The following is a 15578-nucleotide window of genomic DNA, read 5'->3' as shown; positions in this document are numbered from 1 at the left end:
CGTACATTTTCCTGTGGCACATGCAGGTACCGCTGTGCTTATCTGTAGTTCTACCGCAGTTTTCGATAGGTTTAAAGCCCTCTCAAGAAAAAATATTATGTCGCTGATAACTTTTCATTTTGGCATATTCTGTCAATGAATGGTTCATACTGCACGTACTATCAATACTGCGAGGACGACAAAATATATTTGCAACTGAGGAAAATCTTCAGATTATTAAATACTCGCGGCACGCAGTCTTTTCAGTACTACCATTATATTTTTTTGAAGCGAACTATTTCTTTCAATTTCTCTCGTACTTGATATATCATCGTGAAATAAACAGAGAACCAACACATCTTTCCCTAGTTCGCTATGTATGGTTATTATGTTATGTAACCTGACACCTAATTATTTTGTAAGTTTATGCGTCGTTAAATAATTAAGGGAACAGTTAAGGGATTGTAGTAACAGACGTTTTGTGTGAACGGGATTTTATATTCGTACACAGCGAGGAGTAGAATGGGTCTGGTTGCTATGCGCGTAGGAACGCCTTATTTAAATAATCTGATTAATGGTCCAGTCCCAGGCCGCCAAATGGCTGACTCTCTCATACCAACTTCGTCGTATTTGTGATGTTTTGAAAGACCTTAAGTTGTTACTGCGTTAGAACGAACGGAATTTTATGTCAGGTGATGAACCTGCCGTCCTTATTGCTACTTTGCAATTATCTTTCATGCATTCAGTAATTAATTCATGATTTATTTTCAACATTTTCCCTTTGTCCTCCCTTCCTTCCATCTTTCTGTCTTGAGTCAGTTCAATGCTGTTCGTATATTCCGAATAGACACACATTTACGCTCTCGTAGAATACTTATGGATGTTCATGAACTTTTCCAACCCAAATGTAATTATTTATCTTCGTTAAGCGTGCTACGCTTCATAATAATTAATTTTCTTTCGATTTAATCGTCCGCGATAGACGTCAGGTTATTGGTTTTATACTTTTCAGCAACAAAACGTGCATAATTTGGGAACAACAGATAAGGTTGCAGTAACCTGTTGGCCTATTTCTGGCCGGAGAGGTATCAGCGCTCAGCTGGAAGCTTTAATAATACAGAGTTGTGTTGCAGCTGTGAAACTAGACCTGTTAACCCTGAGATAGATTGCTCTATTTTTAAAGAAAGCAACATGTAACTTTTAATATTTTCCATTTGCTCGTATCATAAAAGTGTTATTCAAACGGAATTTTTTTTAAAAAAAAGTGTTTTATTAGACACAGGGAAAGTGCGTTGTTTTGAAAGAGATTTAATTCGTTCGGTGACAAGTAAATATAGCTTCTGAAACTACGCATTAATATTTATCATGTCCTCTGACTTTCAGTACAAAAAACATCCGCATGTTTATATATTGATGGATACAAATACTCGCTTCCTCTCTGAGTCCGGTTTATTGCAGGCGGATAACAAAACAGACAGTTCAATACATAACAGATATTTAACAATATTAACTTCTTGCTTTTTATTATTATTATTTAGTGTTCTGTCTGAGGACAGGTCCATATGAACAGGATCCTTCCATCCTTTTCTCGGACTGGGACCTGTTCATATACGTTCTTGGCAGATGATCCAGAAGTGGTTTGCCATTGTCTTCTTCTGTGTGTGAATGGAGTAATTGTTGGGATGCCACGGAGGAAAACTCCGTGTTGCCTAGACCACGGCCTTGCCCAACACAAGTTATAAATTCGGGCACCGCCGGGAATCGAACCCGAGACCCCAGGATTACAAGGCCAGCCTTCTAACCGCTAGACCACCTCATCTTATTATTATTTAGTGTTCTGTCTGACGACAGGTCCATATGAACAGGATCCTTCCATCCTTTTCTCGGACTGGGACCTGTTCATATACGTTCTTGGCAGATGATCTTGCTTATAGAATTTTAGGGTTTTTAAATATTCAGCCTTAAAAAGGAAACATGAATAACTGAAAGCTTGTATCATGGCAACTCGTTGATCGAGAGTTTCGTTATTTTTGTCAAAACGAAGAATTCATAATTTTTTGTTTTTAAAAATATCGTGAATTACCCACGTGTTAAGTAAGTAGCTTCTTCACTAACTTAATAAGTAAGCCGTCAGCCACCGAAGTTACCTGAAACAGCAACCAATTAACTGAACACAACCTAACCTTTAAATCAGTATGAAGTTAATGCATACAGCGATCATGTCTCTCTGTTCGGCAAGGCCCTTTTTTGTGAACGTGTCATCTCCGAGATTACTTAATGAAATTTGGTGCTGGGGAGAGGGATTTCTGTTCAATTTGTGGGAGAATATAACTTTAGTTTGTATCCATCTGTTGTACTTTGTATAGAGTTCAAATCTAAGTCACAAATTTTTATAAAATTAGCTCTTGTAACCAAAGATTGATGTAGCCCATGAAATACACGAGATTTAAAGTATCTGCAGATAAATTCGTGGTCGATTAGTTGCTTCTTGAATTTTATATTATGACTCTACGTCTCATTGGATTTATTTAAACACTCTAGGAAGTACTGAAACGACAGCGAATTAGGTCACTTCGCTTCACGATTTTCCAAGGTCATAATCTCAGGGCCTTTCGTTTCTAAGAAAATTTCTTATTTGGGAATGCGCCATTATAGAAAATAAGTAATACATAACGACATTAATCCTTTAAAACCGAAGCTAGTCTAAGTAGTATTTAAGAATTCAGTCCGTACCGCACAGAAAACACAGCACGTTACCATTAGAGTTGTTTAATGCTGTTTACAGTTAGAACATGAATGCAATACGCATCCTTATCGATTGTCAAAGCCGATGGTACATGCATTTACCGCTCGACTTTAATTGGCCAAGAGCTGTGATGGTAGAAATAGCTACTCTATTGTCTCAGCGTATGTCCTTTAAGACTGCGGGCAGAAAGCAATTTGTTGAAGTCCCTATACAGGGCAGGCGTTTGAGGACAGGCTGTACCTGTAGCCTTGACCTAGCTCGGCTTGACATTGTCTATTGACCGTCTGGATCTACAAAAAGCAGAGTAGCTTCCTTCGTGCTTCGCTCTCCAAGATGAAACGCGACTTCTGTGCGGTGAACGCTCAGAGGTGATGGCAGTTTCTAAGAAACGTTGGCTGCACGAGATAACCTGCCCACTTATGACACAGTCAACGTCCGAAATTTAGTGAAATTCGTGAAAAGAGGAGAAAAACGAATTTGCGTTGAATATTCGTGCAAAAACGGAAACTTACAGAAATCGATTCTTACAACATTCTGGCTTATTGAAGTTGCGTGTACGTGATTTATTTTATTAAAATTATTGAGATATTGCAGAGTGAATTACGACTCCACGAACCTCTAAAACGAGGAGTGACATGGCCGAGCAGACGAACAAATTCTTACCTTTGAAGGATATAATGAGCGTACTGTGTGATGCCTAATACGAGGGGACAGGTAGCGCCTAGAATTAGGCAGCTTGGTGGAGCACCGGCCGGGACTGGTGGATAGGCAGCCGATGCAGCGAGTATAAATAGATCTGGAGCCCTGTATTGTCTGTCTGCAGACTTCAGATCTTGTGCCATCAACAAGTGTTTCTGAATCCAGTCACTTCCCAGAATGAGCGAACTGGAAGCGTCTTCTGCCTCTCCTTCCAGATCCCTTTTCTTTTCTTCTGAACTGAATCCTGGAATTCTTATTAAAGGGTAACATTTGCTTCAGACGTTCAAGGGAAGGAGACGACGCAAGTTTAAGCACTAGACTTTGGTATGATTTTATTGTCACGGTTACGGACTTTTGTGTACGTATCGGCTAATTACGTAACCTATGACCTTACAAACGTAGGAACTGTTCCATCTGCAAGACGTGTGGTTTTCTCGTCGGCGGAATTTTGGATTCTGGTGATCTCGGTTGTGACACCGCGTGGTTCTGTACGGACTGACGACGTTTCTTAGCAACATAGCCTCGATTTTATACCTTGAAGATGGAGGAGACAAGTTCTTCCGCAACGTTTTGTAAGAATCCGGAAAACCACGAACGATACTGAATCAGGTGGTCTTTTTTAAACCGAACAAGTACCTGAACTATGCAGCAGAACTCAGAGGTTCCAGATCGATAGCAGTCTACACGAAAGACGCCATCGAACACGGTCCTGAGCCAGTTCTATCCAAACTCCCATCTTCACAACACACTTCTCTAAATATACCTTGTATTGTCCACCGTTTCTCTATACGTGTTTTAAACTTAGTTTTCCCCATCAAAATTTTGTATTCATTTGGCGTTTCCCACATCCTGTATTTTACACTCCAGAAGTTATTCTTGTATTATCAACTAAGTAACCAACTAAATAACTCTATGGATCAGTCTTTGAGAAGCTGACATTTCTCAGCCAAAACCTTTCCAGCATTTTATGGAACAAAAAGGTTCATTACCGTGTTCACAAGAGCCCGCCACTGGTCCCTATCCTCAGCCAGATTAATCCAGCCTACACCTTCCTACCCAATCTTCCTAGCTGTGTTTCATTATTAATCTCCTATCTACGCCTGGGTCTTTCCAGTGCTCTCTTACCCTGATGCTTTCCAAGAAACATTTTCCAGGAATTTCTCAACTCTAGTGCGCTGCGTGGATCAAACAAGGATAATTACATCCGTGTTTCCACGGTAACGAAGGTGGAAATGAACAGAATTGTTGCTACAAAGCAACGGAATTGACCGATGGTTCCGCTTTTATAAACAGGAGCTTCTCGTCTATATTTTTTCCGCTCCTTCTGAGCACGAAGTTCGCGTACCAACACCAGATCCCGGTGGCCACTGATTTGCGCGTGTTCCACGCAAATCACGTTTCCCTGCTTTCATTAACCGTTAACAGTTGCGCGAATCTCAATATTAGATTATTATCCCTTTGTGTCGAATATTATTTCGTTCACAAGCGTACACGGTGCCTAAATTACTGGAAGTTAAATCAATTTCATTTCAAAAGTTTAATTACTCTATTGTTTGTGTTCGTTCAGTTTTTGTTTTCCTATTTCCGAATTTGTTAAATCAATCAAAATTTTTAAATAAATTTATCGTATGTGAGTTTGTGAATGTTGTGACATTCATTTTCACTGCCAAGTATAATATTAACTTTGCTATTGATTGCTTTATTTATTTATTTTATATTTTACTAGCGAAAGCGTGGCCCATGTTTTATTTATATTTATTATTTATTTAGTGTTCTGTCTGAGGAGAGGTCCATATGAACAGGATCCTTCCATCCTTTTCTCGGACTGGGACCTGTTCATATACGTTCTTGGCAGATGATCCAGAAGTGGTTTGCCATTGCCTTCTTCTGTGTGTGAATGGAGTAATTGTTGGGATGCCACGGAGGAAAACTCCGTGTTGCCTAGACCACGGCCTTGCCCAACACAAGTTATAAATTCGGGCACCGCCAGGAATCGAACCCGAGACCCCAGGATTACAAGGCCAGCGTTCTAACCGGTAGACCACCTCATCTTATTATTATTTAGTGTTCTGTCTGACGACAGGTCCATATGAACAGGATCCTTCCATCCTTTTCTCGGACTGGGACCTGTTCATATACGTTCTTGGCAGATGATCCAGAAGTGGTTTGCCATTGCCTTCTTCTGTGTGTGAATGGGATGCCACGGAGAAACCCTGCCTTTAAACTATACTGAAATAATTAAATTTGTTATTTATTGTAACAATCTTACTAATATATATTTCCACCGGCTGTTATAATAGCACACAGTGGGTACCTGATACATTGAAGTTCGAGCACTGCACTAAGATTTCCTAGAAAAGTTGGATGTGTCACGTACACAATAAGACAGAATCGCAATATTGGATATTAGCCCGTGCACTGATAAATTACTTTTTTCGTTGATATCCTTAATCGTTCGCCACAGCAAAAGGTGTTTAAAACAGAGTTGAATAGTTAAATGAAATATGCATTGCACAGTGTATTAACTTTTTTTTAAGATAAGTCGTATTTGCTAAGGTCGATAGTATTTAATTTGAGTGTTATATGCAGTAAAAGTTATGTTCAATCGATTAGAACAAATTAGACATACGAAGAGCACAGGAAAAGTTATGAGAGTTTCAGATGAAAATCGACGTCATTTGTAATCGGATGTTTATTTGTCATTTTTTTGTTTGAAAGCCTTACATATTCAAACACTGCTGCTTTTAGGGTAACAAGCACTCGAGAACAATTAGTCAGAATACACTGTCTTGTACCAACCTGTTTGTACAGTAAACCCCTCTCTAACGCGGCGTTACTTTCCTCGAGAACCGCCCGTTAATTAAATCCTCGACGGACAAGGTCTTGAGGTTAAAATGGCGGTACAAATCGTTGCCTGCCATTAATAATTAGACGGGTAATAATTTACATAGACACTCAAATACTGAATGCGAACTATAACATCAGTAGATCGTGAAACATAATTAAGCCGTCATAATTATGGCATTTACGTAAGTAAGTAATAAGATTTCCGTCTTCTGGGTTGTTGAATTCATCGCCCTGATGATGGAGGCAGTATGACCTGTGAAACGTCGGTAAAAATGGACCAGACTACACAGCGCAACAACCCAGAAGACAGAAATCTTCATACTCACCGCTGTGAGAACCTCAAGTCTTACAAGTTAATAATAGTTTGATAAATTTTGGAAGCTAAGGGTTTACCTGTTTCACACGTACACACCGCGTATAATTGATAGAACCTTTTTTTTTTGCGCTTGTGAGCAAATCCGCGCTACAAAAGGGTTTACTGTATCGCAGTCAATAGTGGTTAGTACAGTTTTCGCGATGTACACAACTGAATAATAACAACAACATTTGTCTCTTAATTTGGAAGTAGATGTAACACTTGGATCGACTGCAGAGGGAAAACAGGTTAAGTCTTAGCCAATGTTACAAGGAAATTAACATTATTAATAATATACAAAAGTGTAATAAAGGTAACATATGATTAATTGTGAAATAAACAGATGAATACTTACAAAATGTTCAGTGGATAAGTTTTTTTTTTTTTTTTAGAATTTCTCGCTTAATCTATTTTACATGGTAATTATCCTAAAATCGTTAATAGTTTTTGGTAAATTAAATTATGCATATTTATGTTTAAAATAATTATAATTTTTACTTTATACCGAAAATTAGGACTTCGGATATCCGCAGGCAAAATATGTTATTTTCAAGCATTTCTGTAGAAGTTTACACTAATTATATTTTGGGTTTTAGTGATTTACTAAAAGGTGCCTAACATTTCACCATATTTGAAACTTAAACCCCTCTGCCTATGTTTCGCTACATTATAATGTAAATGCGTTCCATATTATAATATTCGTAGTAAAGTCACTATTTTAGAAGTTTTATCAAAACCAGACGATGCTAAACAGATTTAAGACTGGGATAAAATAAATACTATTTAGGGACCGAAAGTGGCTATAAAATTATATTTTAGTTTGCTGTTGGAAGGATTAATATGAATTAGTATGAACAGAACAAACAAACAACTTAGCTATCACTGACATAAATTTAATATTTTCGTAAGGTTGACCCATTAAATGCTATCAAAATTCTCTGACTGTTTTCGAAGTGAAAATTTCTTACGAACGAAGTTTTCAAATTCTCATGCATTTATTTGTGAAAACACATCACCGACTCAGGTCTGACCCTTCCCTAAATTCGTGTCTTCAGTAACAAAGGGGTGAAGCAGAATTTAAATCACATATTTTTTAAAATGCTTATTATACATTTAAACATTTATTATGCAGCTAATTTTTGTGTTTTATCTTCAGGATTTATAAGATCATTACCATTGCGTGCAAAAGTTTAAAAATATCATTTATTTCGCGATGATTTGCATAAAATTTGTCCGTATTGTAAGACAGTCACCATTGAACACGCAGTAAGCAACACGTATACACATTTCATCTTTTTATTGTAAAGGTGGCTTAGTAATAAGTTCACGGACATAGTTTTCCACATTTGATATGTATGTTTTTAACATTCTAACATGTACATCTCTCTATTAGGCCTACGTTACTATGTGAAAGTGCTGAACATTATAATTCAATTTGACTATTTATAATATAGTTTTGAGTATTTACGTCCGAGCTGCGTTGTTATCCAAGTACCAGACCAGATAATGACAGTCAATCATTTCTAAACTTAATTTCCGGTTGTCAGGTTCTGAAAAATCTTATTTTAATTTCTGAAGGGCTCTCGTACCAATTTAGACTCTCCCACGCGCTTGGTTATTATTATTATTATTATAATAATGTTTATCATCTGTCTCCCGAAATTCTCCAAACGAGAAATTGGGACCGACACAACTTAGTCTTAAACAGACATAAACATTAATTCGTTTCAGTACCTAGGCAACACTTCACAGATACTTGTCGAAGCGACTGATAATTTTCTAAAACTTATAATTACAGGTGTTAATTGCATTAAACTGGATATAATGTGCAGCTTCTAAGACGTACTTGTGTTTTTAAGTGTACATGTTTCTGGTAACATACTTTGTCACTATGACGTTATATTTTTGGTTGTGATACCATGTAGTATCATAGGTGGTCACCGACGTTTCGGAAGACACCCTGAAGACCATAATTTATATTTTCATCTTCGTGGGAAGTTAGTCGCGTATAATAAAATGTTTATATTTGTTCGCAAAAATATTCTTCTACAGTGGCCTATATATATTTTTTATCAGTGTGATTTTATAATAAATGCTGATTATTGAATTTATGTGTTATTAATGAGGTTGCGTTCTATGGGTGAGAATTTTAATGTAAGAAAGAATTGTTGACTTATTAAATTGAGGGGAAGTTTTGGAGCTCGACGTAATATTACTTTTTTTTTATTTCGTATGAATGTCGAAATTCAGTATTAAAAATTTAACTTCTGATGTGTAAACCACTGCACTTATTTCGGTAAACTACTTTTAAATTCGCTGACTTTGCTCTGTCAAACATTAGGATCGCGGGTTCGAGTCCAATTCAGAACACGGATATGTTTTTGTGGTCTTGTGGGTTCTGCTGTCGTGTGTAGTCAGACGCGTTGCGAGGGATCGATCAATAGTCGAAATTGCCCTTCACATGTCTAAGTATTCATAATTTAAAAATTCTGTATGCATTCGCCGATTAATGAAAGGTTGACAAAACATGTCTTAATAAACTATTTTGCATTGTACAATATAAACTGCAAATGTACGTTCATCTTGTGATTTCTGAAGATTTTTGGTGGCATATGACGTGACGTTAACCACAAATGAAAATATATATTTTGGTCTCTACTGACAATAGCATCAAAATCTAGTATGGTACTTCTGTAACATGCAAGTCATAAGTGTTCTACGGAAGAATATTATATCAGCACAATACAAAACGAATGGCTAAATACTCCATTGGATTCTGCCCAGATCGTCATTAATATCGGTTTCAAAAGGAAATACTCGAGCACACCTTATCGAAAGTTTATTTGTATTTAACCTCAAATTGTAATATTCTCTTGCATAATGTGAAGCTCACTGTAATGCATTTTCTATTTTGTTTGCAATCATCAGGAGCAATTTGTTTATAACTTTGTCCACTATAGAACGTTCAGCCATGTTTACACGTGGAAAATAAAAAGTGAATAATGCACTTAGTATATTTTTTTGAAACCGATAGAATTGTATCAGTTCTGAAAACTGGTGGTGTAACATATTTCTTTGCATTTTAGAAATGATCGAGTTATATTTGCGACAGAATGTTTTTTGATATTAAGTAGTACTTTTCACGTCAAGTTATATAATAAGATGGACTTTGAAATTTAAAGACGTATTTGATTGGACTTTACAGAAGTGATTACTTAATTAAGTGCAATATGTTTTGTTTTGTTAACTTTTAATTTAGAAACAGAATTTTGACATTTTGTCAATTTTACAATTATTTATATATAAATTAATGTCTTTGTGAAGTTGTTATTATAAGATGATGAAATGTCATTGTTTCACGAGTCGATATTATCTTGAGTTACTCACATTATGAATGTCTAATAATATCCAGATAACTTGACTTAAGAATGTGGTGAAATATTTCCCTGAAATCCCACATCCAGTTTCCAGAACAGAGCGGACATTTATATTTATATACAAAATATGATTACCATTACCACATTGCGTATTCGACAATTAATTATATAGCACCTAGTAACTATGGGACATATTTTAAAATCCAGGTAGCACAACCATCTTAAGTCTAATCCATGTGTAAGAATCTAAAGATTGCAAATTATTCTAAACGTGGTAGAAAATCGGATATATATAACACGTGTATATAATTATATAATTTCATAACACATTTATATAGGCCTGACATTAACTGATATGTAGTCGTTACTATTAAGGTTCCAATGGACAGAACTATCCTTTTGAATCTCTGTTCGGAAAAATGTTACGTACTATTTTATCTCGATCACAAGTTTTATCGATATTATTTCATTAATGTGTTTATTGTGCCAAGAGCAATGAACAGAATTACTCACTCAGTACCCAGTAATTTAAAACGTGATATTGGGGTAATAGTTTAAAGTCAATATTTTTATGTTCGAAAATTTGAAAATGATACTACTATTTAAGATACGAACATGAGCTGTATTTCGGCTAAGAAATTTTGTACCCAGTACAGAGTGATATATGGGCTGTTCCAAAAACATGTTACAAGTCGTGTCTTTATCTACCAACATTCACCAAAGAGGTTTTTATAACTAACTTATTTCATCATATTGCTTTATATGTTGACTATGTTGAGATTCCATGATACTAATGGAAGGAAAATGTTTGTCGCGCTAGAACAGACACGGTAATTGATATGTGTAAGATTATGGCAAGTAGAACATTTTGACATTTATTTTTTCAGAATATTTTAGTAAAATTCTGGTAAGAGTTAACGCTGGAGAAAGTTGATAGTGCGTTACTGTGTGGAATTTGGTTCAAAGTGTCCACACACACACTGAAACAGTTAAAATACACCGCTTGACACTTTGTCTTCTCAAACTATTGTGGGAAGCTTTGAGGTGAAATCTCGTACGTAATGAGTAATTTTACATTCAAACAAATTAAACCAAATTAGACTATGTAACTTAACATATAAAATCTCAGGCAATCTGGCGGAAGTATACATATAATAATTGTAAGATAAAATTATTATACCAGGATGTGTGAAGTAATTATATGCACCAAACCGTTTGAAGGAAATGTTATTTACATTAATTTGATAAATATATATATATATATATATAATTTGTATAGGCCCTCTTGAAAGTATTCCAGAAATTAATAAGAGGTTATGGGTTATACACGGGATTGTATGTGTTCCTTACAATTCGGGTATCATTACAGATTAATGTTGCACTTTAATGAGTGCGCATATCATGTACAATATATTTACATATTGATACCCGTCTAACTTCTGAAGTATAATCTTCCGTATTTTTTCCTTTTGTATGGATGGAGCTTACGGAAGATGAGACATATTCATTTCTATCAAATTACATAATCAAACCGAGATCGACTCTTATAGTTTATCAGCCAGTAGGGTCTTGTCACGTGGTCACGGAATACATATAGTTTCCATTAACACAATTTCAAACACGTCATTTAAGAAAACGTACAAAACACACGTCAATCTCACTGAACAAAATGTCATTGCCTTTGTGTTAATGCATTATCAATTATTCGACGAGTTTACAGCTACGTTACACAACACCAATAAAGCTATAAGTAGATTAAGCGAAGGATATGTACGTTACCACAAGAGGCACCAAAGTTTTATCTTTATTATCCAGCGAGGTGCATTTATTGGTTCAGAATACCAGCAGCGAATTCTGTAGCAATCCGTACACAGCCACTGTCCCCCGCACTTACGTTACGTTACGTTATGTTCATTGAGAGTCGGACTTGAAGTGACATTTCACGTATTACAATTTTATAGCTTTTGTTAAATATGGCGTATGTCTGTTGCTGATGTAAATAAAATGTATACGTCGAAATTTATTTGGTGTTTTTTTTTAAATACGAAGTCAGATCCAGATATTAAATACTGCCGTTCATTTAATTGTGAACGTGTAACAATTACAGATGTAACATTTACAATTTATAAAGAAAATTGTCTCAGGACTGGAAACGAGGTCAGTGCGTTCCTCCGAAAAGTTTTTTTGGTAACTTAAAGTTTAGACGAAATCTTAACGCGGATACCGAGTCCGTAATATTCGATAAAAACCCTCAAATCTCACGTTTTTATACATTTTCATGTAGTATAAGCTTTACGTAGGAGCGCTAAACTTACATAAAATTGAAGATATCCGTCTTCTGGGTTATTGCGCTGTGTAGTCTAGTCGATGTTAACCAACGTTTCAGAGGTCATACTGCCTCCGTCATCAGGGCGATGAATATGCCAATAGGGTGTGAGGTGCTGGGTTTATAGGCTGGGAAGTGAAAAGTGTAGCCTGCCCCGAGCCAATGGGAGCAGGCATGGGAGTGGACCAATGGTAGCACGTGGGCGAGAGTGGAAGAGGGAGAGAAAGTATTGGCATATTCATCGCCCTGATGACGGAGGCAGTATGACCTCTGAAACGTTGGTTAACATCGACCAGACTACACAGCGCAATAACCCAGAAGACGGATATCTTCATACTCACCGCTGTGAGAACCTCAAGTCTTACATAAAATTGTTTGTCACTACTGAGCAGTTACTGAAACACATTGTCTAATCAAGGTTAGACGTTCTACAGTGTTTATATAATCTCCATTAAATACTGAACATGTACTTAATATTATGCGTTTCTTATGTAATAAGACTGTCGTCTTAAAAACTTGCCTGACACCAGTTAGCGTAATTTCATTTTTGTATTTGGAATATCATTGATTCGTGTTCCTTACATTACCTTACGTTTCTCAAAATTTCCACGTGTGCAGGGTGTGATATATTAATTTTCGAATTTTTCGGTCTTCGCACTTGGACACAGTGGCACATATTTCGGTGCATCGAGCAGAAATCAGTGTTCGGGCTTTCTGAACCATTAAAAGTTTTAAAAGGAGCATTTTGTAGGCCTAGGTAAAAATGTCAAGTGATTTTGTGCTTACAGACTGCATTTGTTTCTTTATTATTATAAGAGTTTCAGGCACTATAATCTAGCTATTATTAGTATGAAAGATGCATTTGTGTGAGTACTTCGGAAAAACGTGGTAGTGACGTATCGTCTGATATGTTTCAGTGCTGTAATACTAAATACTAATACTGCGAGATTTTCCTTACAGACTCCTCCTCCGTGGAATAAGCCTCTCTGGTCTTGAACATCTGATACCGATAACCAGTTTTACATACTATGATATGTTTCACAATTAATATCATATATAAACATTTACAGTTGAGTAGTGACGCAAATTTAACTTCATAAAATATAGTTATCTGATTCTGTTTAACTTTATGTAGTGTATTTTCTATCTGCTGACACGATACGAAATAATATTAAGCTTTTATATATATATATACACATGATTTTCCTCAGTGTCAATAATTGGACTGACATCGAGGTTCACTTTAAAGTCGAGTTCTTCCGACTGACGTGGACCTGGAAATGATCCACGATGAGATATATCATCGTAAATAACACTTTTGGCTGTAGCGCTATTAGGAAGCTTTTCCAGGCCCACGTTTATTGAACGCTCTCAACTAAATGTGGCCTCAGTCGTCGATAAACGTACATATCTGATAGGTTTTTCTCTAAAATTTTATATGGCATTACACGGTATTTCGAGATACCTTATTAGCAACAGAAGTTATGTTAATGTTCAGTAAAGCAAGGCATGAAGTATGCATGACTGGTTTTTGCGCTGCAGAGCATAACAGCGTTTATAGCATGATGACCATATTGCATGAATATGGAATAATAGATGTATATGGCCAATGATTACTTATCTTTTTCAGCGTGTTCGTAATTACTTGGAACAGAAAATTACAGTGTGGGCCGAAAGTAATCATCTGTACTCGAAGTTCACACGCAGATTTAAAAATTTTCCGGACGTAAAAATGTCTCAAATACAAATTCGTAGTAATTTTAAATATTTGTCAAAAAATTTAAATCACGTTTTTCAAAGTTTTTCTTCTGATTTGTAAGACCGTGTGGACTCGGAGGAACACACTGTCTCCATCTTCAGGTCTGAAGATGAAGACAGTATATTTTTTTTTCTGAAACGTTAGTATCTACCACGTTAGTGTTGACATCTAGCAGAAATTATCTTAACTATATGGGGAGGCAGAAATCAGTAGCCATTGTGAAGATGTCCCGGATAAATCTGCACCAATGAAATACTTCTTCATGTCCGGACAAAGAGTCTGACATGCTTGTTGGTGGTCAGACTATGAAGAATTCTCTGGCCCGTGTGGAGGAGAATACTTTGAAACACAATGCAAAACGTGAATTTCCACGAGTGTGGGTTATAATATAATTTTTTTACATTGCGATTAAAATTTAATGTCCAGAGTTCGCGTTTAATTGCGACCACAATTTGATTATTTTCTTTATCGCTTGATTTTCGAAATTCTTCCGGAAATAATTTTTTAAAAAAGCGGTCTCATATATAAAAAAATTCCTTCCAAAATAATGTCGCTCAAAAGTCTCATATAATTCATTTACGTTATTTCCGTATATATTTTTATTACTTTTTAAACTAGAGTGTAGTGTGAAACTACACTTAGTTTAACTATAATAAAATATAAACACAGAGATTCCGAGTGCGAACTTCTGAGAACTTGTAGATGATAACTTTAGGGCCCTGTGAAACATTAATTCACTCAGTGCACACTAACAGGTTAGCTCGCACTCTAAAGCAGTCCTACCAACAAACTCGACAAAATGATGAGGAAAATTAACAAGTGACTTGGTCCCGGTATATAGCAAGTTGCTCCAGAGAAGCTGTTGACCCCCAGAATCTTGCTGTCAATCATCTCTCCTGGACATGCGTAATCTCGATCTGAAACAGCCAGTTGATATGACAGTGTCACACACTTACAGACTACCAACGCCGACGCAATAAACAATGTATCCCCTCCCCTCACAGCCGTCCCGACGACAATCCGCCCCCTTCCACCCCTGTCTGTCGTTTTAGGGGGAACTGGACACAAAAATTAAGAAATCGAAGACAAAATACATTTATTTAATAGCTAAGACATCGTGACTGTTGGAATATTACATTGTCCTTGTCATCGGACGCCACTGGACTAATTTCGTCTGTACCTCTTCAGAAACCATTGATCCGTAAGCTTTGAATACATTTCTCTTTCTGCGCGTAGGGATATTTTTCTCCATTACCTGCGCGATTATTGCTAAAGTTTGTCTGGAGTAAGAAAGGCAGAGTGTTTCCGCTGTCATGAATATAAATACAGGTAGCCCTCGATTTGCTCCGGTTAAATTTGCGCCGATTCAGAATTACGCCGATTTTGAAACCAGAAAGTCAAAAAGAAAAAATATTATTCATAACGTTTTACAATGTTTCTCGTACTGATTCTTATACTAAATCGTAATTCTTACATCGCTGATTTTTAAT

General features: G+C 36.4%; 1 protein-coding gene across 1 annotated transcript in view; it reads right to left on the bottom strand.

The window, feature by feature from the left end:
- Positions 1–6098: 6098 nt before the first annotated feature.
- LOC110839448 (acetylcholinesterase-like) overlaps positions 6099–15578 on the bottom strand; it is a 48708-nt gene continuing 39228 nt past the window's right edge. Inside the window, exon 6 of the mRNA XM_022083636.2 lies at positions 6099–15005. Within this exon, the coding sequence (XP_021939328.2) occupies positions 14857–15005 (149 nt within the window). The 3' untranslated portion in view covers positions 6099–14856. The remainder of the gene's footprint in view (positions 15006–15578) is intronic.

Source organism: Zootermopsis nevadensis, unplaced genomic scaffold, assembly GCF_977971745.1.
Source record: "Zootermopsis nevadensis isolate Lab colony 2312 unplaced genomic scaffold, Znev_1.0 Znev_ptg000010l, whole genome shotgun sequence".
NCBI classification, from domain to species: Eukaryota; Metazoa; Arthropoda; class Insecta; order Blattodea; family Termopsidae; genus Zootermopsis; species Zootermopsis nevadensis.
This window is presented reverse-complemented; position numbering and strand designations above follow the sequence as displayed.